This window comes from Phyllostomus hastatus, unplaced genomic scaffold (genome assembly GCF_019186645.2).
Source record: "Phyllostomus hastatus isolate PE091 unplaced genomic scaffold, TTU_PhHast_1.1 phas_contig_86, whole genome shotgun sequence".
NCBI lineage: Eukaryota > Metazoa > Chordata > Mammalia > Chiroptera > Phyllostomidae > Phyllostomus > Phyllostomus hastatus.
Window position 1 is genome coordinate 56,755,602 of NW_025333977.1, and position 26,503 is coordinate 56,782,104.

At 32.3% G+C, this 26,503-nt stretch overlaps 1 protein-coding gene across 1 annotated transcript in view; it reads right to left on the minus strand.

The window, feature by feature from the left end:
* Positions 1-26,503, minus strand: part of GBE1 (1,4-alpha-glucan branching enzyme 1) — a 268,090-nt gene that overhangs the window by 122,859 nt on the left and 118,728 nt on the right. Inside the window, exons 4-7 of the mRNA XM_045851712.1 lie at positions 9,682-9,807; positions 8,490-8,625; positions 6,148-6,238; positions 2,159-2,368 (exon numbers count right to left, since the gene is read on the minus strand). Coding sequence (XP_045707668.1) covers positions 2,159-2,368; positions 6,148-6,238; positions 8,490-8,625; positions 9,682-9,807 — 563 coding nt within the window. The remainder of the gene's footprint in view (positions 1-2,158; positions 2,369-6,147; positions 6,239-8,489; positions 8,626-9,681; positions 9,808-26,503) is intronic.

The window sequence follows — 26,503 nt, forward strand, 5'->3', positions numbered from 1 at the left end:
AACATGAGAAACTTTAGTATTTTATATATTATAGAATTTAAGTATATAAGAATTTGTTTAACTTTAGGATATACATTGGCTTCATAGGATTTTTAGCTATAGTATTTAGTTATGTTATAGCCAATATTATAAACCTATGTAAGAAATAGTAATTTTTAAAAAATTGGAAATTTAAATAGACCTTCTAAAATGATAGAAATTCATTTTAAGTGGAACTATATTTACAGAGGACTAAAACTATACGATATAGCAAAGTCAAAAATAGTAACCATAAAAATAATAATAAGTTAAAATGATAACATATGTTATTTACCAAAAGTAAGCACCTGAGAAAGATTAATAGTTAATTCAATAACAAAAGAAACCATGAATTAAACAAAAATGATAACTATGTCTTGACTTCTGTAATAAATTTTTTTAAAAATATGTATAATCCCTTTTCTTTAGAAAATTGACAACTTCAGATTTCAAGAGCTTATGGTACAGAAAATACATTATGGTGAATATTTTAATAAAATAAAGAATTCAATACATGAAATTTACCCACTTAATGTATTTCTTTTTAAGATACAGTTCTATGAAACAACTGTTTTACAATCAAACTCAAACATTTAATGTATTTCATAAAGCATAGTTCTACAGGATAGAGTTAACTCTTACTCATCCAGTATAAACTGAAGAGTTCAATTAATTGAACTTCCTGTCCACAATCAACATATATAAGATTTACCTAATAATGTAATTAGTGGGATTATATCACAAAATTAGCATAGCTGGATTCAGTCCTTTTTACTTGTTATAAATCCATACTGTGAAAGGCAATGTTCAAAAAAGTGATCAAAATACAAAATACCTTTACAGAAGGAGTGGTTATTAGCTCCCAAACTCTCCTTTTTTAAAATGAAAAAACTGAGAAACAATGATTAATTGATTCATACTAGAGTGAAGCTAGGCCTGGAACCCTGCCACCAGCTTTTGCCTCTTATGTCTTCTCTCATACATTATGCTGCTTCATCTGGTGTGAGTGATTCCTACATGGCTATGAAATACACAACTGTATGATATTAAGAAAAGTGAAACAATTAGTGAAACAATTTCATCTATGTAAAAGTCATCTAATTTGTACTAAAAGATTAGAATTCTTCATTTTATCAAATTATTTGCTTAACTATTTTTCTACACTACTCATTTTCCAGGGATGTGAATGTTTATATAATATAAAACATTCACAAAATTCATTAAATTCTTTTCAAAATACTTATTATTTTAAAAATCAGTTATATATTACTTGATGCTCTGCTACTTTTAATATGCCTGATAACAATTTTCTCTACATTTCCACTTATGATAAATAACAGACACAAGTTTGAGAGTATTTTGGCTTTTTAATTTTTTTTTTGCCATATCATGCTATTTAGATTTAATCACCTAAAACACACTTTTACTCAGATGGTAAAAGAAGTCAGAGATGTGTTTAATCTCACCAAACTGTTTTAACAGTATCCCTTAGTTTACTATCTGTAAAGTGGCTATAAAAATAGTACTTAGCTTACAAGCAAGCAAAATATAACCAGAGAAGAAAGAAAAACAATAGTACTTACTGTATATAAGTAGAGTTGTCATTCGAAATAAATAAAATATGTAGCTAATATAGCTACAACATTCAGCATCATATTTGACATATTGTTTACATACTTATAAATGTTAGTTGTTATTACAGTTATAATTATTTAGCTGCAGGCTAAAACATGGTGGTATTATTAAGATAGCAAAACATGAAGTATGATTTTTAAAATTAACCTACTTAAAACCATGTGTATTTCTTTATTAAAGGGAGACTTGCTAAGGTTAATTCAACCTGACAGTCTTTTTGATATTAAAAAATGCTTCACACTAATCCTTTTATGTGGGAACATCACCAAAATATTTTAAATGGCAAAAGATTTATAAAACTAAAATTTAATGCAACTTACCATGAATATGTGTTATACAAAACAAATTAAATTCTATTTGTGTGTCAAACGCTCTTTATAAAACTGTAAAAACTCATTTTAAGAAATTAAATAATCAGTGAGAGGGTACAGACACAACAAATTTAGTGAAATTCCTTAAAATTAATTTTAAATAAAGAAAACACTTCAACATTATATGTACCTACCTAGAGTAGGCAAACAATCGACTATCCCAAAGATCATGATTCCCTCTAGGTCCAGAATGAAAATAACAAGAATCCGTCCCATCAAACATATTCAATCCATCCTCTGAATTTTTTGAGGCATGGCTGTGTACCACATCTAAGAGGACAGTAATACCCATGGAGTGAGCTGTGTCAACCAGTTCTTTTAGCTCTTCAGGAGTTCCATAACGACTAAAGATAAAGAACACAACAAAAACAAGATTATATCATATTGAAAGCAAACAGACAATCATTTACTATGAATCATTTGTTTTATCAGTACTGTACTACATATTTTAAATATGCAATACCATATGACAGGTAAAAGTCAAAGTTGCTTAATATTTGCTATTGAGCAAATTTAAAAGCATTCAATAAAGAATTCAATTAAGCTATTAAATGCAGATTTATATGCCAGGAAAAATTCACATTTTGAACAATTAGATTATAGAACCCTACTTTTCTATACTCAGAGTTACTGATTTCCATCTCCAAGTCTGACTAATCCTGGGAATATGGCCATTCCTGTGCACAGGCACGGCCATCCCTTTGAGTTTATATGGTTGGGCTTATGTGAACTCTTAGAGTGTCCCTTTGAAAGTCTTTGGGGCCTTGATTGAGGTCATCCCTCCTTCATTTACTTATTCCTAAACTGAAATGTGCCCAGGTACCAACAGGCCAAGAGAAAATGCCATGTGTGACACCACCCAAGCTGAAAAGTTATAGCTCATATGTGTTTGTGTTAAAAGTAGTTTTCCAGTCTACATTAAAAAAGAGAACAAAATCACACCCAAAAGGGAGTCCTTTCTTTTTTTTTTTAAAGGTTTTCACTGACTTAAGATTTTTTTTTAATTTTCATTTATTTTTAGAGAGAGAAGGGAGGGAGAAAGAGAGAGAGAGAAACATCAATGTGTGGTTGCTGGGGGCCATGGCCTGCAACCCAGGCATGTGCCTTAACTGGGAACCGAACCTGCGATGCTTTGGTTTGCATCCCACACTCAATCCAAGGGAGTCCTTTCTTAATCTGTGTAAAATCTCAGCATTACAGTTTTCCACAGCATCATCTTTATCTTTTAAATGGTCACCGTTAAAAGACTATACTTTCAGGGATGATTTCTATAGTTTGTTAAGTGGTAACCCTTATGATTGTTTTCTGTGGCTCTTCCTTACTAGACCACATGCTTCTTGAGGGCAGGGGCTGTGCCTAACTGGTTTCCCATGCATGGTGCAGCACAGTGCTTAGTATACAGCAGTTCTCTTAATAGCCAACTCTAATGGGGGGCAAGACCTGTATTTTAAAAATGAAAGTAAGATTATATCATCTTCTCAGGATAAATATCAGTATCCTAATCATGACCTACTGTACTGCTTAATGTGGCTCTTTCCAATAACTTCAGACTTATGACATTCTACCACTTCCTCTCCTTATCCTAGCCACCAAGCCTTTTTTCTACTCAGCGAACATCATGTTCAATGAATGAACACTACTAAAGTTTCATTCATTCATTCGTTTGTTTAACAAATACTTGTTAGGCTATCTACCATGTCATGAAATTTTCTATGCTCTGTGGATTCAGCAGTGAATAAAATAGGAATCACTGCATCTATAAATGTTGCATTCTAGTTGGGAAAAACAAATAAGCAAGATATGTGGACTCTCAGATGGCAGTAACTTATCTTTAAAAAAATGAAGCAAAACCAATGGCAAGAAGGGCAGGTTTGCTATTTTGAATAAGGACAACTATAAAAGTTTCATGAGGCAATATTTGAGCAAAGGCCTTAAAGAAGTAGGGAGCAAGGCATGTGAATAGTTAATGAGAAGAGTGCTCAGAGAGAAAGAGCACTGGAGATAGAAATGAGCTTAGGGGCATTTGGAGAACAGCAAATATGCTACTGTAGCTGGCTGGAGTGGAATGAACAAGAGTTAAGACCACAGGGGCCACCAAGACCTGTGGTATAGGGTATTATGGGCCAATATAAAACCTTTGGCAGCCCTGGCTGGCGTAGCTCAATGGATTGAGTGTGGGCTGTGAATCAAAGTGTCGCAGGTTCGATTCCCAGTCAGGGCACATGCCTGGGTTGCAGGCCATGGCCCCCAGCAACAGCACATTGATGTTTCTCTCCCTTTCTCTTTCTCCCTCCCTTCCCTCTCTAAAAATAAATAAAATCTTTTAAAAAAGTGAAAAAAAAAAAAGAAAAAAACCCTTTGGCTTTTATTTTGAAAGAGAATCACTAGAAGGTTCTTTGCAAGAGTGACATGATATAACTTTTATTTTTAAATGTTTACTGTGGCCACTATGCAGAAAGTAGTCCAAGTTTATGGAGGGAGAAAGACTAGGGAAAGAATAGGAGGATAAGAGAAAATAGAGCGACCAGTTAAAGAGCTATTGAATTAATAGAGGTAAGATATAACAGCAACTTGGAACAGAGTGGTAGCAGTTGAAGCAGCCAGATGTGGGACACATTTTGAAGTTACAGATAGCTAAATTTTATGATAGCTAGAACTAGAGAGACAGAAAAGAAGAGACATGTATATCACAAAGGTCTTTGGCTTGAACAACTGGAAGATGAAGTTCACATTTACAGAACTAGAAGAGATGACTGGGGGAGTAGGATGGAAGATAAGATCAACAATTTAATTTGAGATGTGTTAAGTATTACATAAGGATTAGATATCCCAATGTCAAATAGATACTGTTTGAAGTTCAGAACAAAGATCAGAACTAGAGAGTTAAATTTGGGAGTTGGCATATAAAGTGTATTTAAGCCAAAGGAATGTGTGAGACTTAATGAGACCCGAGATGCTTCATATAAACAGAGAAGAAAATAAAACCAAGGGCTGAGCACTGGTAGATACAATCTTTACTGGCCAAAAAGAGCATAGGAAATAAGAAAGAGATCACAAGAAAGGGGGTCAAGTATTCTAAAAGGCAAGGCAAAAGTTCCAAGGAGGTGGGAATAACCAATTGTGCCAAATGCTGCTGACAGTAAGAGCTTATCTTTGGACTTGATGACATGAAGGCTATCAGTACCACTGGAAAGAGCACTTTCAGTGAAGAGGTGAAAAACTTCTTGGAATAAGTTTAAGAAAGAAGAAAAGTGGAGGAATTAGAGAGAATAAGTAAAGGTAATTTATTCAAGAAGAACTACAATAAAGGAAAGCAAGTAAATGAATACTGTTTTTTTTTTGTCTTGAATTCTATCTAACTAGTCCCACTTTACTCCTCCCCAAGTTAATTTTTAATCATGCTTTAGATCTCAGTGCTAACATTAATTCCTGTCTAATCTAATCTAATCTAATCTGATCAGACCTCTGATTCTATGCTAGTATATCACCCTGACATTTGCTTCTACTGCAGGTGGAAATCATAATATGTAGAATTATTGGATGAAAATCTCTATGCCATCTCAGTATATTTGCCAAGAGGCCAAAATAGTGTTAGACATGTTCACCTTGTGATCATTCAGGTCAGCACTTCTTCAACTGCACTGAAGACCTTGTGTCTTTCTGCACAGAAGACCTTGTATCTTTCTGCACAGAAGGCACCATTCCTTAGACTTCAGCCTGGGAAGGACAGTCCTTCTGTGAATGGTAGGCCCATGTCCTACCAATGGACTCCTCAGTCACCTTCCTATATGAGTCAATCGTTTCCTATAAAAAGATGTGAGTTCTGGCAGTAAAGGCTTCTGCAAGACATGATTTTCTAACTAAAGCTTGGGCTTCCCAATCATGAAAATTTCAGCAAACAACTGAATATTCTTGATCAGAAATCATTTCATGAAAAGCAACATTAATCAAGGTCAACCTCTAAGACTAGATGGGATGAAACTCTATGATTTTAAAAATGCTAACTTTATGTTAACTCTGTTAACCCTAAAACAGGTTACAAAATGACATCATATAAACTATAAAACTACATTTTTAACTTTTTGCTCAAAAAAGAATGGATGTAATGAGTTTTTCCTTTTACCTTGAAGCTGCAAAGAAGCTTGTGATTTGGTAACCAAAACTGGCATAATAGGCATGTTCCATGATCGCCATCAATTGAATGCAGTTGTACCCTATATGAGCAAAGGTCAAATAGAGATTAAAACCACATTTTGAAAAAGAATAAAAATATATATAAACATAGAATCCTTGTTCTGAAGACATTACATTTTACACATAATCATTTACATATAAATGACCTGGTCATTTTGAAAAGTTCTACTACTTTAATATCTTTTGCTTGTCTGACCTTCTAACAAAATCAAACAGTTCTTGAGAGTTATCCTCTAACTAGCTATTTCAAATGTCTTCATTTTAACAAGTAATAAATTATATGCAAATAGACTCTTAATTTGGATTTAGAATATTAAAGATAGAAATCTCCATATGCTAAACTTCAGCTGTACTTGTAATATTCATATTGAAGATTATGAATGCTAAATAAAAGTAACCAATTGCATGCCATATGCTTTTCATTTTACTTTTTTCTTTATATTTGTTATTCTTCTATATACCATAAGACATAGCAACAAATCCATTTTCCCGCAAAAGAGCTGTTACAGAGTTAGCATTAATTATTCTCTTTCCACTATTTCTTACACCTATTAAATGACTCTAAAGTTGCCTGCGTGCATATGTGAGCACACATACAGCTACACACAACAGCCTTCCTTCTTCTATTTGAAAATGTTCTACTCTAACACTAAATAAAGTGACTCAAAAAGGTAGGCACTGCCTTTTCTAAAAATCTGTAACTTTTAAATGTACTTATTAATGTGTTTTTAATGTAAGCAAATAATCAGAGAAAAAATTATTTAAAAAAAAACTAAAAAAATCAGGTTTTTCTTCTTCCAAGTATGTTTGGTAATAATTTTCAAATATGATTTGATTGCTTTATAAGTTATATTTCTGTAAAATGTATAGAAAATAGTCTTATCCCATTCTCAAAATCCAATTCAGGTCAACATAGCTTCTTGTGCACATAGTTCAGCACATAATTAATAGAACAATTATAAATTCACATTCAGAATTAGGGATTGATAAATTTTAAAAAAATAACAAACTCCATGGTTCATAATCTGCTGAAAAGTTTACAATTGCCTTTTTACTGCAAAAAAATTCAAATTAACTACACTTGGCTTGATAGAAATATATATAAACTGCTCAGATAACATAAATAAATTATATATTTTATAACAAAATATAAAGTTTGCAGTTTAGTTCTGTATTATACAATAAATATTATTCTCATAATCAAATAACAATTTATAGTTTTATTGTTAATTTTATGGTATTAATCATTCCTAGATTTATTTATGTTCAGAATACTAGCCTAGGTAATTAGAACACAAAGATAAATGAGAGAATCCTTACTCTGCTGAACCTTCTACAAGAAAAAAGTAATAAATTATTTATTATATTATAAAATAGTAGAACATCTCAAATACAACAATTTTAATATAATATCTATCAAACATAATCAGTGTTAAATTCTCCATACATTATTTAATTTTGGTTTCTGGAAATGAACCTCAGTATCACAGATAATTACAATCTGTATATAACTGAAAACTTTAACCATGAATTACAAAACTTTCTTGCAACCAAAATTTGGACTGCCTAGCAAAAGCACAGTAATTAAATGTACTTTATCTTCCTGCTTAGCCATTGGAGCAGGTGCTAATATGCTGTAAATGATAAAAAAAAAAAAACACATAGCTATAAATAGAAAAAGAATAGGTTTAAAGCACACTGAGTCAATAATTCAGCAATACGCCATTCACCCTCCCAGTTATTCCCGCGAAGACAGGATTTGTGTCATCATGGTCCCAAACATCTACAACAGTGTGTTTCACACAGAAGATTTACCACAAATATTTGTCAAAAATGTCATCCAGACAAGAGCCATATGTACAATGACTTGGATATAAAAATGAATTCCAGTCGTCTTTCATCCTACAAATGTACAATTTTTTTTTCCCCATGAAACTGGAATGGACAGGCTTTACTCAATGACCACTTAAATGATAAAAGTTCTCTCTTATAAAAAAGTAATTATGCTTACGTATTTATCTATGATTTTACATGTTACTAGTTAACATTACTTAAAATTGTAATTGGAATAATATATTGAATTATTTTTATACCATTTCTCTTTTCTATGCTATCACTATTACAAGGCAATTTGAGAAGCCTAAAATAAAATTCATTTCTATTACACATTTAATCTCTTAACACAAAAGGAGACACTTGTAATTAGCTTTTCTAATAAGAAAACAGATTCATTAAAATTTTATCTGAACAAATATCACAGTTATTACTTACCAAGGTCTTTGATTCTCGGTAGTACATTACATGTGAAATGTTTATAAGAAGCTACTTTTCCTTCATGGGAAGAAATCCCCACGTGAGATTCATAAATTCGTAGACCTCTTGGCTTCTTTGGCCTGGAATGCTTAAGCTACAAAGTATAAAATTAGGTATACAGTTAGAACAGGAATGCAAGTATGACAGTAATGCAAGTAGCCGATTTAAGTATGTTAGATGAAAAGGTGAATCAACTCAGACAAAACTCTAGGACTGTTTTCACATTAAAAAAAAAAAAAAAAAAAGCCTGGTTACATCCATTAAGTTTTCTTTTGAGAAAAACAAAATCCTTTTTAGAATCATGTTAATGAACCTATTTAAAAGAGCAATCATGTAATGGCTTATGCCTCACCATTGAGTGAAGATATGTTTTGAGCCTAAGCCTTAGAGAAAACACAACAGCTATGAAATGCATACATAATTATTAAATGCCAAGCACTTAACAAGCCCCAGTAACCTAAAGGACAGAAAAGTGAGTACAAAGATACCTAACTCTTTTTTTCAAAGATTTTATTTTATTTATTTTTAGAGAAAGGGGAAGGAAGAGAGAGAGAAACATCAATGTGTGGTTGCCTCTCACAGGCCCCTAACCAGGGACCTAGCCACAACCCAGGCATGTGCCCTGACTGGGAATTGAAGTGGCAACCTTTTGGTTCACAGGCCAGCACTCAATCCACTGAGCCACACCAGCCCGCACAGATACCTGTGACTCTTGTGAATAAGAAAGCCTTAACAATTACCCTAAAATATTCATGAAATGTCTTCACTATTCCTTGTTCTTAAGGACACTGGCCCTGCTTCAAATTCATCACAATGGAAATATCACATCATTGAAGAGTCTTTGATGAATCAGAAAACTTGTTTAAGATTTAAAAAAATAATCAGTATTCCTTATAGGTCACTATGTAGGGATTTAGTTTTACTTCTCCCCTCAACCTCAGAAACACATGATTGGAAGAAAAATCACTTTTATACTTTATTGGCTACAGGTAGTAGAATCTAATATATGTATAGCAAACAGATGCAGTATGACATAAAATATTAAACCAGCATTGAAAAGTTAAACATTACTATAAAAGTTATAAAAGTAAAAATTTATTTTCCTAAACATATTGGGACAAGCATTTATTTAAAGATCTGTTGTTCTCACTTTATAAGTGTGTTCGGGATCCCAGTGTATCCAATCATAAGTCACATTATCACCTTCACGAGCCACATACTTCGCCCATGGTGAAATACGATACAAAATCTCTCCACTTTTGCTCCTAATAACTACCTAAAAAGAGAACAAAATGTTATTGTTTTAAAATACTTCAAAACTTAAGATAATGCATAATAGTTATGAGCACTGCTACAAGTCAGAAAAGGAGGAATGATCATTAAGAATCTAAACTACCATCCAGATGTGTGACCTTAATTCTATGGATCTTGCTTTCCTCATCTGCTATAGTATATGACCCTTAAAGTAACTTTTATCTAGAATATTTTATGATTCTCTCGCAATTTCCATCATTGAAAACCAACCATTAGAGTGGTTAATTAAACCCAGCATACAGTAGATAATAAAAGACATGAATGTTATTTGGGAACTGCAGTCAATAAATCAATCATCAGGAGGAAATAATCCTACCCTATTATAAAAAAATGACAGGTGAGTTATATCACCATCTCTTCCTTTTCCTCCTACAGCAATTAATTATAACATTTTCAAGAAGCTACAGGAGAAAAATGGTTTTGATTAATACCTGTATTGTGCACATACAAACATACACATATACAACACTGAAAATATTTTCTATCTCTTTTCAAATTCTTCTATACCCTATTCCAAGTGTGCTTTCCCATATAAAGACAAACATTTTACCTTTTAGCTATCCACTCCTTTGCCAACAGTATCACTATTATCATCCATAATAAAAAATAAGAATAAAATGCAAACACAATTTTTACTGAATCCACCATTTTAGATTTCATATAGAATCTATTAGAAAACTGAATTGATCACATGTTTATATAAAAAAGTAAGCTACATGAACTAAGTGTTCAAGTGACTGAAATTAACGCTTTTTTAAAAGTTCTTTTTAAATTAAACCTTCTAAAAGTAGGTAGGATACAAGCAAAAATGTCCAGATTAGGAGTTGTAACATACATATCCTCAGCATTGAGAAGACATATTCTTCAGTTTCCTTTAACAGAGAAAAGCTCAAGTTTGCATAATTCTTAGTAATTAAATATTTGCATAATGTATTACAACTTAGAAAAGACTTTCATAGTTATATCTCACTTGATTCCAGAGAATCTTTATGACAAAAATATTAAGTGAGATTATGTAAACTGCCAAAAATCCCAAAGTCACTAAGTGGCACGGCCAAAAGCTGAACACAGAACTTCCAATACTCACTTCCTTATTCTTAACAGACTTCCACAGCACTTCCCCCAGATACAACAACAAACCATAATTTAGACCAATGGCGGAGGCAAACCTATGTTCAAAAAGAATGTCTAACTTACACAAAATCAATTTTTTTACACCTTTATTACGCCTACCACTTACTGAAGCCAATCATAGCTAAGAGCTGCTCTTAAGGAGTTTCTTAAAACTCCTCTTATAAACATAAATGAATAAACATAAACATAAATGAATAACTATTTCTAAAGACATTTGTTGGTAGAGAAATATTTGAAATTTAAGAACATGAAGACTCTCCTCATGCTGACTATAATTTCCTCATTCTTTGGAATGTTTATCTTGCTATACAGATGAAATATCTTCAGAGGCTACCGAGTGATAGGGGTTGGAAGAAATAGTCCTTCGAAGAATCTCCTACACTTCTACTTATTTTGCTTAGCATACCAAGAATACATGGCCCTGACTATTTTTGACAGGGTCCAGTTATATGTAGCAAACAGCCCTGAGGAATGAGATGCCTTCCTTGAAGACAAAGAACAAGCTTGATTACTATTTGCTATAGAACAGTGGATCCCCCAAGGTGAATAGCTGATTTGCCTCAGCTAGGAGGCAAATCAACCATGTGAGTAGCATCCATCTGGATCGTACCATTTCAACCGTATGGGACTTGGAAGGCAAGGGGGACCAATGCAAATATGGTGCTGCACATACTGTTTTCTGTACCATGAGTAATAAAACCACTTGTCTCAGACTCGGGAGTTCTGTGTTTGCTGCCACAATCCATGAAGCAGTAACAGATTAACATAAGCTTGTGGGTAGAATAAAATCAAATCCTATACCTGACAATAGATTACTTACTCATTCACTGAAAGGCTTCAATGTATTTGTTTTCAAAAGTCATGTTTCTTCATTTCTATTGGTATTTTCTTCTTTTTTTAATTTTATTTTTTAATCACAGTTTATATTCAGTTTATTTTATATTAGTTTCAGGAGTACAACATACTGCTTAGACAATCATATACTTCATAAAGTGGTCCCCCCAATATTTTCAGTGCCCACCTGGCACCATGCATAGTTATTACAATATTATCAACTATATTCCCTGTGCTGTAGTTTACATTTCCATGGCTACTCTGTAACTATCAATTTATAATTCTTAATCCCTTCACCTTTTTCACCCAGTCCTCCAACACCCCCTTCTCCTCTGGGAACCATCAGTCTATTAGTGTTTTTTATTAGACACATCTATTAGTTATCTCTAATAACTAAAGTGTTGTTTTGGGGGGTGGGTACTTTTAATTATGCAATTTCCTCCTTCTTACTTAGTAATAAAATTACAGCCTAGGTCCCTAAATATGTAAAACAAAGCTTCTCACAAAATCTAGAATACTTATCTGAGATCATTACATAAAAGGTAAATTAATTTTTCTGCTCTTTAGGTCCCTGAACTTTGGAGGTAGTACCTTTGTGACAGTAGTTTATACCTTTCTAATACACTTGCCTAGAATAGAAACCTCCCCTTGCTTTTGATTTGTTATTCCTAGATGATTGTGCTAACCAACTAAAAGGATTATAGTAAATCTAAATAAATCCAGCATGAGAGACATCCCAATGAGTAAAGAATATAATCTTTCTGGACTAAACTTTGCCCACAAATTTGCTAATGGGGGGAATGACAAGAGGGTACTTCACATATATTTGCTCTCTAGAGTTCAAATTCAAATGAAAGATTTTTACATGATAAGGCTTTATATCATTTAATTTACAACCTCAAAATAGCACATGCTATATAGCAAATTGAAAAGAAAGAGCTAGGGTATTTATTTATCTGAAGAAACTCAGAACACTAAATCAAAAAGACATATACATCCATATGTCAAAAAGACATATACATTCAAATATTCATTGCAGCATTATTTACAATAGCTAAGGTATGGAAGCAACCTAAGTGTCCATCAACACATGAAAGGATAAAGAAGTTGTGCATACACACAACAGATATGACTCAGTCATTAAAGAGAATGAAATCTTGCCATCTACAACAACATGGAGGGATCTAGAAGGTACTGTGCTTGAGTGAAGTTAGACAGAGAAGACAAATGCCATGTGATTTCACTTATATGTGGAAATCTAAAAAACAAAGGAAACAAACAAGCAGAACAGAAGCAGATTCACAGAAAAAGAGAACATTTTGACAGTTGCCAGATCGGAGAAGTGTTGCAGGGAGGTTGAAATATTAAAGGGATTTAAAAGTACAAATTGGTAATTACAGAATAGTCATATGGATGTCAAGTGCAGAACATAAAATATAATCAATAATAATGTAATAACTATGTATGGTATCATATGGGTACTAGATTTATCTGAGCGACCACTTACTAAGTTATATAATGTTTAGTCACTGAGTTGTACACCTGAAAAATACATTGCATGTCAACCCACTATAACTGAACATGTTAAAAATATATTTAAAGTAAAAAAAAAATAAAAGAAAGAGCTAGCTTGATTAATCTATTAACAACAATAAGTCTCATATCTGATGGGTAGAAGAGTTCACATGATAATAACCAATTGCAAGTCTTATATAAGGCTGGTATGAGTACAAAATAGTATAATAGTTGTGAATAGCAATCTGGCAATACACATCAAATATTAAAACAATAATTCTCAATGACTCAGCAATTTGAATGATAGAAGTTTGCCATGTGGAAATAATCAGAAATGTGTTAAAAAAAACTTTATCTTTATCTATTAATTTTAGCATTACTTTCATTAGCAAAAAATAAGTGGCTGAGTAATATATAGTTGTTAAAAATTAAACTATTGATTTTTGCAAAGTGGGGAAAAAGTATATTTTCTGTTGTGTGTACATGAAATACAGAGTTTATTCTGGTATCATTATTTATTAATCCCTGTATATTATTTTTCATATGAACAACTGTAAACCTACTTTTGTCTTACCCTGTATTAAAGGTTGCGATTTTTTTCATTATAAAAAATAACATCCTGGCTGGTAAAGCTCAGTGAATTGAACATGGGCTTCAAACCAAAGGGTTGCTATTTCGATTCCCAGTCAGGGCACATGCCTGGGTTGCAGGCCAGGTTCCCAGTGTGGGACATGTGAGAGGCAACCATACAGTGATGTTCCCCCTCCTTCTCCCTCCATTCCCCTCTCTCTAAAAATAAATAAAGAAAATCTTTAAAAAAAGTTAAAAAAAATAATGTGCTGCATCTTCCTAATGTAAATGCACACAAACTCATAGACTAAAATATTTAAAAAGATAGAAAAAATATTGAGCTGGTTGGCTACAGATAGAGAGGTTTTAATAGCTTCTATTTTCCAGTTGTATGCTTCTATATTGTTATCACTTCATTTCCCTTGTAGAGCTTCTATATAATTAGAAAAAAAGAGTATTTTAGTAAGGATTGCAAACAGATGGATTAAATAATTGCATACACACTGGAGAGGTGTGTTAAACATGTTACACATATTGTGTCCCTTAAATATATTGATAGTGCTAAAAGTAAAACCTTAAAAATATATTAAATCACTTTAAAGGAATATACTACTGAAATTAATACCATAATGAAAAATTTTTATAGGGTAAATAGATATTTTGTAAAATTGTAACATTTTGGATGTTAACTCTAAAAATGTTAATAGGCTCTTTTTTAATGAGCCAAGTTATATCTTTGACTTATAGGAGGTTACTATCAAAAGACATTATTAAAGTAAATAAAGAAGTAAATGAAAGAAACTTCTACCCATGCAAAAACCAAACTGATTTAGTGGCATGTATGAAGTCAAATTTTATTAATAAAATATCATTTAGAACTCAAACATATACCCTGGCTGGTGTGGCTCAGTGGATTGAGTGCCAGTCTGCAAACCAAAGGGTTACTGGTTCGATTCCCAGTCAGGGCATATGCCTGCGTTGCAGAACAGGTCCCCAGTAGGGGGCATGCACGAGTGCAACCACACATTAATGTTTCTCTCCCTCTCTCTGTCCTTCCCCCACTGTCTAAACATAAATGAATAAAACCTTTAAAAAACAAAAACTCAAACATACACTATAAGAAATGGTTTGGTAAAATAGTGAAAACAGAAAAAAGAATTGTGTGTGTGTGTATTCACTCATTCTGGGAATATATTTTGAAATGCTTCTTGCCAAAAATAATGCTTCTATGGACTAGAAATATGAGATAAGATGCTCCTTAAATGGCCTACAATTTTACATAAAAAGAGTGAACGTATTCAGCTGATTTGATGTGTTAGCATACTCTGGAATATGCCAGTGTATGGAACTCTGGGTTTCATGAGTGAACATACAGAATACCAAGAGAGAAGACACAGATATTGAATAATACTATTCAATTTTCCCAGATTATACTACCCAAACCACAACTATATGCTTTGAGGATATAACCTTTTCTCAAAAAAACTGCTTAAAGATGGCCTAAAATATATAAAGATAAATACTTAATGAGGTACAGGTTAAAGTAAATAACCAAGCAAAGTCATTTCTAGTTTATAAAACAATATCAATCTTTTAAATTACCTCTAAGTTATATAATATACCTCCTCTTTTAAATTACCTCTAGGTTACATTATATAATTGATATATATGTATAATACATATATAAATATATAAATATATAAAATATTCAATATAACTGACAGTATATATAAATATTTAACATACACAACAATGGGTACAGCCATACCAATGTGCAATGTGAATAAAAGTATTCTGTCTGTATGTATAAAATGTGACTGAAATATATATCTATCCATATAAATACATTTAAAGAGAGAAGAAATGTACATACATACATATAGACCATACTGTAATTTATCTTAAGTGATACTTAGAAAAGTGTGGAACAAAAACAAAGAGAAAGTGTTAGAAAAAAGTAATCCAAAGTTCACAATTAAATAGGAAAATTATGAAGGAGGAAAATTGGTGATGCTACCAATGACTAGAATCCTGAAGAAATGAATGTGTTTTTAATATTTACAAATACGACAGAATAAAATTATTTTAAATGCATAGATACAATGAAAACAAACATAACTTAATATAATTTTTAAAAAGTTCTTGAATCTCATTTTAATTAAACTAAAATTACTACTACTATGCTGTGTAAAAACAATGGACCTATGAGTATACATTTGCTCATAGTTTTGTTTGTTATCCTTGCTTGAACCTCTCTTAAGATTAGGTAAGGCTATAGAAGAAAGAAATCTGTCATTTGGGGAGTAAGAAAACTGGCCCCTCAGATGTCTGTATCCTGTTCCTTAAAATCTGTGCATGATATTTTACATGGAAAAAAATAGATCTTTGCAGATGCCTATAAAAGTAAGGACCTTAAAATGGAGAGATTTCACACATTATCCAGGAGAGCAATTACATATCTCCTTAGAGTGGAAGAAAGACGGGTATTTTAAACAGAGAGAGGACAAGGCAATGCGGCCAAGTAAGGATGTGACAGCCAGGGAATGCCAACAACCAAGAGAAGCTGGAAGGGGTAAGGAACAGATTCTCCCTTACAGAGATAGCACGTCCCTGCCAACACCTTAACCTCAGCCCAGTTACACTGATTTTTAACTTCTGGCCTCCAAAACTGTGAAACTTCTGTTGTTCAAAGACATCAAATTTGTATAGCACCCACTGCAAACTAATACAAGCATACAGGAAAAAAATGGAGGCGATTACTTTCTAAGATTAAACAAAATGTACTTAAATTTAGTTCAGGTTTGTCAGTGCCAGAAAGAGTTAAAAAATAAAGTTACCTTAATGAGTAGTTTAAACTCACATTTTAATCTTTTATTAACTTCCTACTCACCAAAAGTAGACAAACCTACACCAGCGTACTTCAGTGACCTTCACTAAACAAGGTAAGTCTCCTTGATTCTAAGGAAAAGCAAACTCCTTCAGAATAAATGTGTTGCTGAACTTTAGTATTGATAGGAGAAGCCTTCAAAAAAGTGAATTTGTAATATGAGTTTTTATTGCTAGCCTACTCCTATGAAGTTATTTTCAGAGATTGAACAAAAACAATCACTCTTTACAGGATGCAAATAAAAGCTCTAAATTTACCATAGGGAAAAAGCTAAGGGATTATTTTTTATACCCAGTACCTGACAGTCTTGCTTTATTATACAGAGATGAAACTATCTCAATAAATCAATGATCAGTTGGCAAAAAAATTAATTATAATAATGCTTACTAAAGAAATTACATTCTAGCCCTGGCTGGCATAGCTCAGTGGATTGAGCGTGGGCTGCGAACCAAAATGTCGCAGGTTCGATTCCCAGTCAAGGCACATGCCTGGGTTGCAGGCCACGGCCCCCAGCAACCGCACATTGATGTTTCTCTCTCTCTCTTTCTCCCTCCCTTCCCTCTCTAAAAAATAAATAAATAAAATCTTTAGAAAAAAAGAAATTACATTCTAAATTTTCACATTATAAATACCAGGATCACTATCTGACATTAAAAGGTTATTTCATTGTGAACTTCAAGTTACTCGTAGTTTTTAGAATAATGAGGGAAGAAAACTAAGACACCAATAAAAGTACCAAGGGAGTTTTCTAATAATAATAAGGCCAATATGTAAATGACCATTGTGTGGATTAACTTTGATAGAACTCTACATAACTGATTAGTAAAATTAGATAAATTAGGGTTATATATGAGCTATACTTGATATTACCACTGTTTATATTAAGTATCAACTTCTGTTTTTTTAAATTTTCAAGATTTTCTCTAAATTTAATCTGGATATCACAATCTGTACATATTTTGGGTCCCCATCTTTGTTTCATAATTATCAATTAATCAAACAACCTTACGCAAACCAGGTGCATATAGAGTCATCACTGAAAAACCATCATGTCCTTGTGACATCATCTAGGATATTCAGTGATTGAGGTGGGTGGAAAACAGATTAAACATTAGATTAAGTCACTTGAACTCTTATGTTACACAGCACTGAACACTATACAAAAAATAGAAAAGGTGATATCCTTCCTAGTAGCTTAAATAAGAAAAAGATAGAAATCAGTTGAATTTCAAAAGCAATAATCTATTAATAAATTTTCAATGGCTCCCATTATTTTAGCGTTGCATAAGATTTCTTATTTTAAAACATGCTATCATGATGGCACTCTAACCAACTGAGCTAAATGGCCAGAACATCACATCAATGTGTGAGAGGAACATCTACTGGCTGCCTCTCACACACCCCCAACCAGAGACCTGGTCCTCAACCCAGGCATGTGCCCTGACTGGGAATCAAATTGGCTACCCTTTGATTCATAGGCTGCTGCTCAATCCACTGAGCCACACCAGCCAGGGCCAAAGAATTTATATGTACAACCCACGGACATGAACTAAGGGATGGGGAATGCGGGTCAGGGTGGGGTTTGGGGGAATGCAGGTGGGAGGGGGGTGCAGGGCAGAGGCGAATAAATGGGGGGAATGGGACAACTGTAATAGCATAATCAATAAAATATATTTTTAATAGAGATTTAAAAAAGGGAAAAGAAAACCTAGACAAGCAAAACTACATTTCAGGGTAGCAGAACCAAGCTACAGAGAAGCAATGTGCCAGACTGACTGGGATCAAATCCCAGTCCTCCCTGTCCTACTATTTACTAGCTGTATGACCTTGGACAAGCTACTTACCACTCTGTGCTTCAGTTTTAACAGGCCAAAGCCCCTTTCTCGGGTCCTCTTTGCCAGAGCTACCTGGACCTCACAGAGCATGATTAATCCTAATTGTTTTATGAACCTTTATCCTCAGGACTAGAAAATTACTAGAAGTGCCCTGAAGGACAGGAGGCTCTAGGAACTTACAAGTTGCAGCCCAAATGAAACACCCTGCTCTACAACCACCCCATTACCCCATAAAAGCCTAAAGCCCTAACCCCTCCAGACTGGTGCATATCTCTGAAACTAGTCCTTTCCCTCCCTTGGGAAAGTAAAAATAAAACCTTTAGTTTCTGCAAAACAAAACAAAACAGAACAGAACAACAGTAAAAAAAAACATGCTATCACAATTCATGCTATCACAATTCAGTTTTTAAAAATATGAAACAAATTTTTTTCCAAAGTTATATCCAATAACAGCTTTAGTAGGAATAGTTAAAGGATTTCTCTAAAATAAATGAAGTCACCAACAAAAAAAAAATATTTCACTGAAAGAAAAGATTAAGCATATCTGCTATGAAAAATAAGTTTGTAATGTGACAAAAAAAGAGTATCAGGTTATATTATATTAAACTTTGGACTAAAGGACACCAATGTAAAGAAAAAGAGATGATTTTTGAAGTAAATACTCATAGCTACTTTGCTCCTGATTTTACACCAATTACAGAATTACAGAGATAGAAACATCCCTTTCTGTAATACACTTGAGAGAGAAGAAACTGAAGAATATTGTCAAAAAGAAACAAATGAAAATCAGTGGTTGCTTCTTATTCTAAAAGTAGGCTTTTATTTAGAATAATTTAGAGACAGATGCTCCTATGCCTATAAAAAGGAACATTATTTCCAAGGCTTTTCACCATTTTCCACAATCTTCTAGTCTAAACAATATAACTATAATATTTTTCCTGTTACTATCTTTTGACTGAGACAAATCTTTAAAGAAATAAAAAAAAAAAAAACTAAGTAGAACTGATAAAGTGTTTGCTTCATTTCAAGTACATTACCTGAACAAAAACCTTATAAAGAGAGGTCACCACAAAAAGAGAAAATTCAAAGGGATTATATGAGGTTTAGCTATCAGGCATTGAAAACAATATCCCTGAGCAAGTGAGAAAATTACTCCAAAGTGAAAAGAATAGGAACAATGCTGAAATGTTGTAATTGAGTAAAGATTGATTAGGTGTCTTAGACAAGAAAACAAATGAATTACACATGATATAAAAATATAGGATTTAAACTTCCAAGATACTGAAAGATCAATATAGTAATAAAAGAGAAAGCTATGAAAGGGAGGGGGGATCAGTTGAGTTTTCATTACTGAAAAGTATGCTTCAAAGAGATTCATCCATGTGCAGTGAAGGCTGGAATTCTATTAAGTAAACAGAGTTATAATCTGGTATAATGTCAATAAAAATGTACGAAGTATTTTCAGGAGTGCTAGGATGGAGGTGGTACTATACAGTAAAATGACTTAAAACTCTTCAAAATATTTCACTAAGTATAATTGCAAAAGTCTCTTTGGTGAGTAATCAAATCATTTGAAGAAAAGAACATAATTCCTAAGCAATCACTCTAAGTGCTATTGCAATGGAGTAAATTATAAAATGTGGAGGAAGAAATAATTTAGTTCTTAGATAAAATCTAAAGACATTCCAAAACCTAGATACAGAATACATAATTCTAAAAATCATAAGATCTTTTGTGAAAACATACAATTACATATTTAATACACATCAAGACTGATATCTTTCAGAATATAACTAATGACTATAAAGAAAACAGTTAATGAGAAAAAGAATTCTTCCTAATAGTTAAATATTAAGGGAAGGAAAACTACAAATAGGCATGTATAAATATTGATAGGGAGTAAGTACAATCATCAAGAAATGAGAAAGTAATGAAACAGAAACTGTAACAAGAAATAGGTAATGACTACATGTGACATGCACCTCAAAATATGCATTTGGGTAATTTCTTGTCAACTGATTTTTATAGCATAAAAAGTGGTCAAGAATCAAAGTGGTCCTTTTGATAAGTACTCAGACACTGGAGGTAGAGAGTGATGATGGGAAGACGTAGTGGTATATAACAGGAGTCTTCACAATAGAGCTATTTACTTTAAGCCTCACTAGTTCAGGTGTATTTAAATAATTAAATATAGATAGTTCCATCTTATGTAGATAACACAGGCATAAGGCAGCCGACAAGTGTTGATTTCCAAGTTTGACAAGTTTGAGAAGTAAGGAAATTTTGACAATGTACTTTACAAAGTACAAGCCAGAGAATTACCCACCTGACTTCCACGTGAGACTCAGAGAATATCCGCATGATGAGATGCAGTGACACATGGCTAACTGAGTCACTTGGGGAAATTTATGGCTATGGGCATATTAGGATGGGTAAAAATAAATAGACTGAAGAGTAATTTTTTAAAAATCATTTAAATTGAAGGGGGTTTTAAACATTAAAGATGGCATTTAACACATTTAACAGTGCTACTCAATAAAAGAACTCAGGTTAAGTGTAAATATTTAAATCATGAAAAGCTTATATAGTATTACATGCACTTTACCACAAAGGTTATGTCCTGTAAGCATACCTTTATTCATTATTATTTGAAGGCACACTTGTTCAAAGGGCAAATACTTCTATTAAGCATATCCAAAAAGAATACTCACCTAAACAGACATACAGTATAACTCTCTTTCTTCTTCTGACAGAGTATTACAAGATCATATACTAAATAAAACCTGTCTTTAAAAAAAAACTGATGCCTATATAATTTAGAAGAAAAGAGCATGTGATACTGTTATTACAAAAAATACTTGTAAGGAAAAATTAAAGTGTTAAATTTTTCAGACTTTATAATTATATTTAAAATGTACTATGCCCACATTGAAGGACAAAATAATAAACATTATAAAATCAGTGCAAGATATTTCACAGCACATGGATATAAGAAAAGAAAATCTGCTAATACATTTAAAGTATTTCTAGAATCGATGTTCAAATGAAGGGATCAATCAGGAAACAGATATTTATGGGCAGTCTAATTTTTCAGACACCTATGATTCACTTCTATAAGCACTAAAACATAAAGAGGAAAAGAATAATTTTATAGTCATCTTTCTAAAATGTATTATACTGTCCCCTTGGCCTTAACAGAGGGAATTAAACACTTGAAATTGATTTGTATATGCTGAACTGTGACATGTTTGGAATATGAATATTTTTTCCTGAATTCGGTAAAGAGAATAGTAGACATTTATACATATATGTTTTTGGCAGCAGTTTTCAACCCTGGATGTGCAATGAGAACTAGATGAGGAACGTTTTAAAACAAAGATCCCTGAGCCCCATTTCCGTCCTCTACCACAACCCTGCCTGTTGCCCTTGATTCTGATTCTGTAGTTTGCAGTCTAGTGCCTTAGGACATAAAAGCTAGACCCGGGAAAGCAAAGGACAAAGTAGCTACAGGGACCAGTGTTCCAATAATGAAATGACAGATTTTTATTTTTTAAAAAATTATCATGGAGGAAAGAAAACACCAGAATTATAGTATATGCATTTTCTAAACCTTGATAATAATAAATACCTGTACAAATGATAAAAAATATTTTGCAATGAAATTTGTTTTAATCTCTACTTTGAATGTGTAACTTATTTCTTATTCAGTAATAACTTACAATTATTCTTATTTCTTCGTAGTCTAATCCTCCTGCCAATTTATTATTCTCAAACACTTAGTAAATTTCATGTCGCTTCAATCACTAAAGATACCTATGTTGGCTCAAAATTTATTAATTTGTGGTCCTGAGTATACCATTGAACATTCTCACAAAATTTACTTATGAAAAGCTTTCCACTGTGTTTAGGAATGCCTTCCTAAAAGGGTATGATCAATCTATTCAAGTTTTTTATCTTACCCTGTAGTTCTAACCCATCAGTTAAAATATATTGCACAATTTCTGTATTATAAATCATTTTGCAAAATAATATTTATCATTGCTATTTTAAATGTCATTATTAAAAGTGAATGATTTTCTTTTCAATATTGTTTTTAGGAATTCCATTTATAATTTTAATTAAAAGTTGTAGTTGATATTAGCTCTTCAATTAGTCAAACAACTTTATTACATTCCTTCCTATAACAAACAGAGAGAATACAAAGCTTAAAATCACAATTTTCACATCCTTTGCACCCAGGTTTTTCCAACTAGTAGATGAACCCATATAAGATACAGAAGGAAGAAACTATTACAGGTATTAAATCATATGGAGATCAGTATTTTTTGCATAAGAACCTTGAATAATGTTTAATCAAATAAAATGCCATTATCTCCATAAGCATAAACAACACAAAACTCAAAGATAATAAATGACATGTCACAATTAATTAGCTCACACACTTGTAATTTCCATTTGTACTTCCTTATACACAATTACATATACATTCAGAATCAACTTTTTCATGAGAGAGGAGGACACACACAAAAAAGGGTTTTGCATTAAGAAAATTCTTTTCTCCGTGAATGTGGCTTCAAAGTTGAAATTTCAAAATTTAAGTTTTAGATGCAGATTTGATGATTATCATACAAAAAGAAATGGATGCTGGCAACAAATAGTAATCCTCAGGGAACAGGAAGAAGATTGGAGGGACAGGGATAGTCTGTACCTAAACTGGAATTTGAAGATGTTTTGACCTCAAGTGGGACACGATTTGAAGAGAACATATGAAAACGGGAATATGAGAGTCTGCAGAGTCAAAGTAATTTTGAAACAAAAAAGAAGTGAAATAAACAGGCTCAGATGAAAAATTGTAGGTAGAACCTGGAAATTGGAGGCCTAAAGAACTGGAGGAGAATAGACCAGATTGGGCAGCCCTGTCCAGCTAACTGAGTTAGTCTCTGATATGCCAAGGTTGGAAGCTTGATCCATGGTCAGGGCACATACAAGAAACAACCAATGAATACATGAATAAATGAATAAATGGAATAACAAACAAAGCAATCTCTCTCTCTCTCTCTCTCTCTCTCTCTCTCTCTCTCTCTCTCTCTCTCTTCCCCCCTCCAAAATCAATAAAAAATAAAAATAAATTTAAAAAATTAACCAATGAATGCACATATAAGTAGAACAACAAATTGATGTTTCTCTTTCTCTTCCACTCTCTCTGTGTATCTCAAATCAGTAAATCAAAAGAAAAAATAGTTGGGCAAAAATAGAACACTCCTAAAAGGTGTCAACAAAGTGCCAGCACTATGAAGACAAATGGTATGGATACAAACTGGGGCCTAAAATGACCAAAAAGCTTGGGAAAGAAAAGGAAAACACCTGCAGGATTAATTTCTTCAGATTTTAGAGTTACTTTTGATATAATTATTAATTTAAAAGTCAGTTCATGTCTTAGGAACAAATGGCAAAGGTTGCTGCTTAGCAGAGAAACAACTGTTTATGAAACAGCTTATGTAGTTGTGTTTCCAAGAAACGAGCATGCTTATAGCATAGCTTACATTTGTCTCAACCATCAACCAAATACTATTACAAGTATACACAGTAAAATTACCTATTTGCCAGAAATAATGTTTCAAGGTTTGCAGGTGAGTGAAGTGTTACTTTCATCTTTAAATTACATAATTCATTTGAAAGAATGGTGAAAATATTCACATGGACAGGGATTTTCAAAAATCATCCACAGTATAAGACATAGATTCTTTCCTTAGTATTATCACTTTAGACTTCTCAAAATGACTGTAAATATGACTTTTTAAGTAAATGACATAGAATTAATTGGCCATTTAAACTAACAATATGAAGTATAATAATAGAATAAACCCAGTTTAATACGAACAAGCAAATGTCAATGACATAAACAAACAAAAGGTATTACCTGTATATTCTTCAAATTATTTTATCTCATTACATTCTAATTTGTATATAAAATAAGGCCTTTCCTGAGAGTTGTTTTTCCCTTAAATTCAGAGGCAGTTCACAAACAACCATGTTTCATAATAACCATACACATACATGAGGGCATATTGTTGTTGTATGAACCATTTAGATTTTGCAGGCTGAAGCAGTGTTTTCAGCCCCTTAGAAACACTATTTAAGTAATTAAGTTCTGAAAGTAATTTATGAAATTTAAACAAATGAAACTACTACATTGATGTTCAATGTGACTTTATAAAGCAAAACAACCAATCGACTCTTGCACATATTTTCCTTTTATATTTCAGCAGTCTTCTTGCAACATGGTAATGTTAACTGAAAAATCTTTAAATCTGAAGTATTTCTTCACATTCTGTAGGCTAAGTTACAAAAGAGTACACTATACATTCTAGCAAGACACTCAACATTGTTGAACAATGTACAGGTAAATTCAGAGCACTTCACTCCCAGGTGCAGGCAGCAGGGCAACAGAAACAGAAAATGTTCTTTGAGCAATAATAATGAAGGTGGGATCCTGGTTTTAATACTCAATAAATCACAAAATTTTTATAAAATTACTTTAGCTTTTAAAAGAAAAATACTGGCCCTGGCTGGCATAGCTCAGTGGATTGAGCACGGGCTGCGAACCAAAGTGTCACAGGTTCTATTCCCAGCCAGGGTACATGCCTGGGTTGCAGGCCATAACCCCCAAAAACCGCACATTGATGTTTCTCTCTCTCTCTCTCTATCTCCCTCCCTCCCCTCTCTAAAAATAAATAAATAAAAATCTTTAAAAGAAAAATATTTATGTGATGAACATTAATTATATTAACAAGCTTTCATTTCTCTTAATAATAGTTATGCCAAAGTAGAATACTTAGAAGGAATATATATTTGTTATACATATAACAATATATAATATATATCTACATATTAAATATATGTCTATATATTAGCATACATTATATAAATATATATTAGATATATGTATATTAGAGATTTACATATGAATATATATTAATATATAACATATAACAATAATATATGTATGTAAATATATTATATATTATACATACATATTATGTTATATATTGACATAATATATGTCAATGTATTATATATAATTTTTTAGCTTATATCACTCTATTAATATGAGTATGCAATTGATTCAAATAAATTATTGATGTATCTTAGAGCTTTTTATGATATATTGAGTGGAAATAAAAAGCGATTGAAAACAAATACAGAGACAGAAAGACAAGGAGAAAGATAGTTTATAAATGCCTAGCAACACATTGGGAAGAATATTCACCAAATATAAAATAAATGGTAGGAGGGAGGCTCAGGCTGTTGATAATTATAAAGAAAACTACTTTGCTATTTTCTTTCTATATTTCTTATTGTTGTAAGTTCTGCTTTTTAACAGATATTATAAATTACATTTAATAATTATAAAATATGTGAAACTAACTTTCTTTAAATAAAAAGAAAAGACTTTCAAGTATCAAAATCAATTTTCCTGGGCTGAAACATATCAAAGGGCCTAAAGTTCTTAAGCGTAAACAAATACATATGTGTATATATACACAAGTTTGACTTTTTAATGATGTTATAAAATTCCAAAGAAAAACCATTCCAAAAACATAAATATTACATTTATGCCTGTATGATCAGGAAATTATGTAAACTAAAAATCTATACAAAATAATTTAATTTCAATCACAATGCCATGCTTTGGCTTTCCAAAAGAGGGAGATGTAACTCCACTGTCATAAAAGTTTTGATTTGATACAGAAATGATATATTCAAATAGAATTTATTGAGGTACTGAACTAAAATAATTTTAAGAAATAGCTTTAAATTATGTATTTAATTTAGTGTTATGATTTTAATTGCTTGAAGAGCACAGTTAAATCCATAAAAAA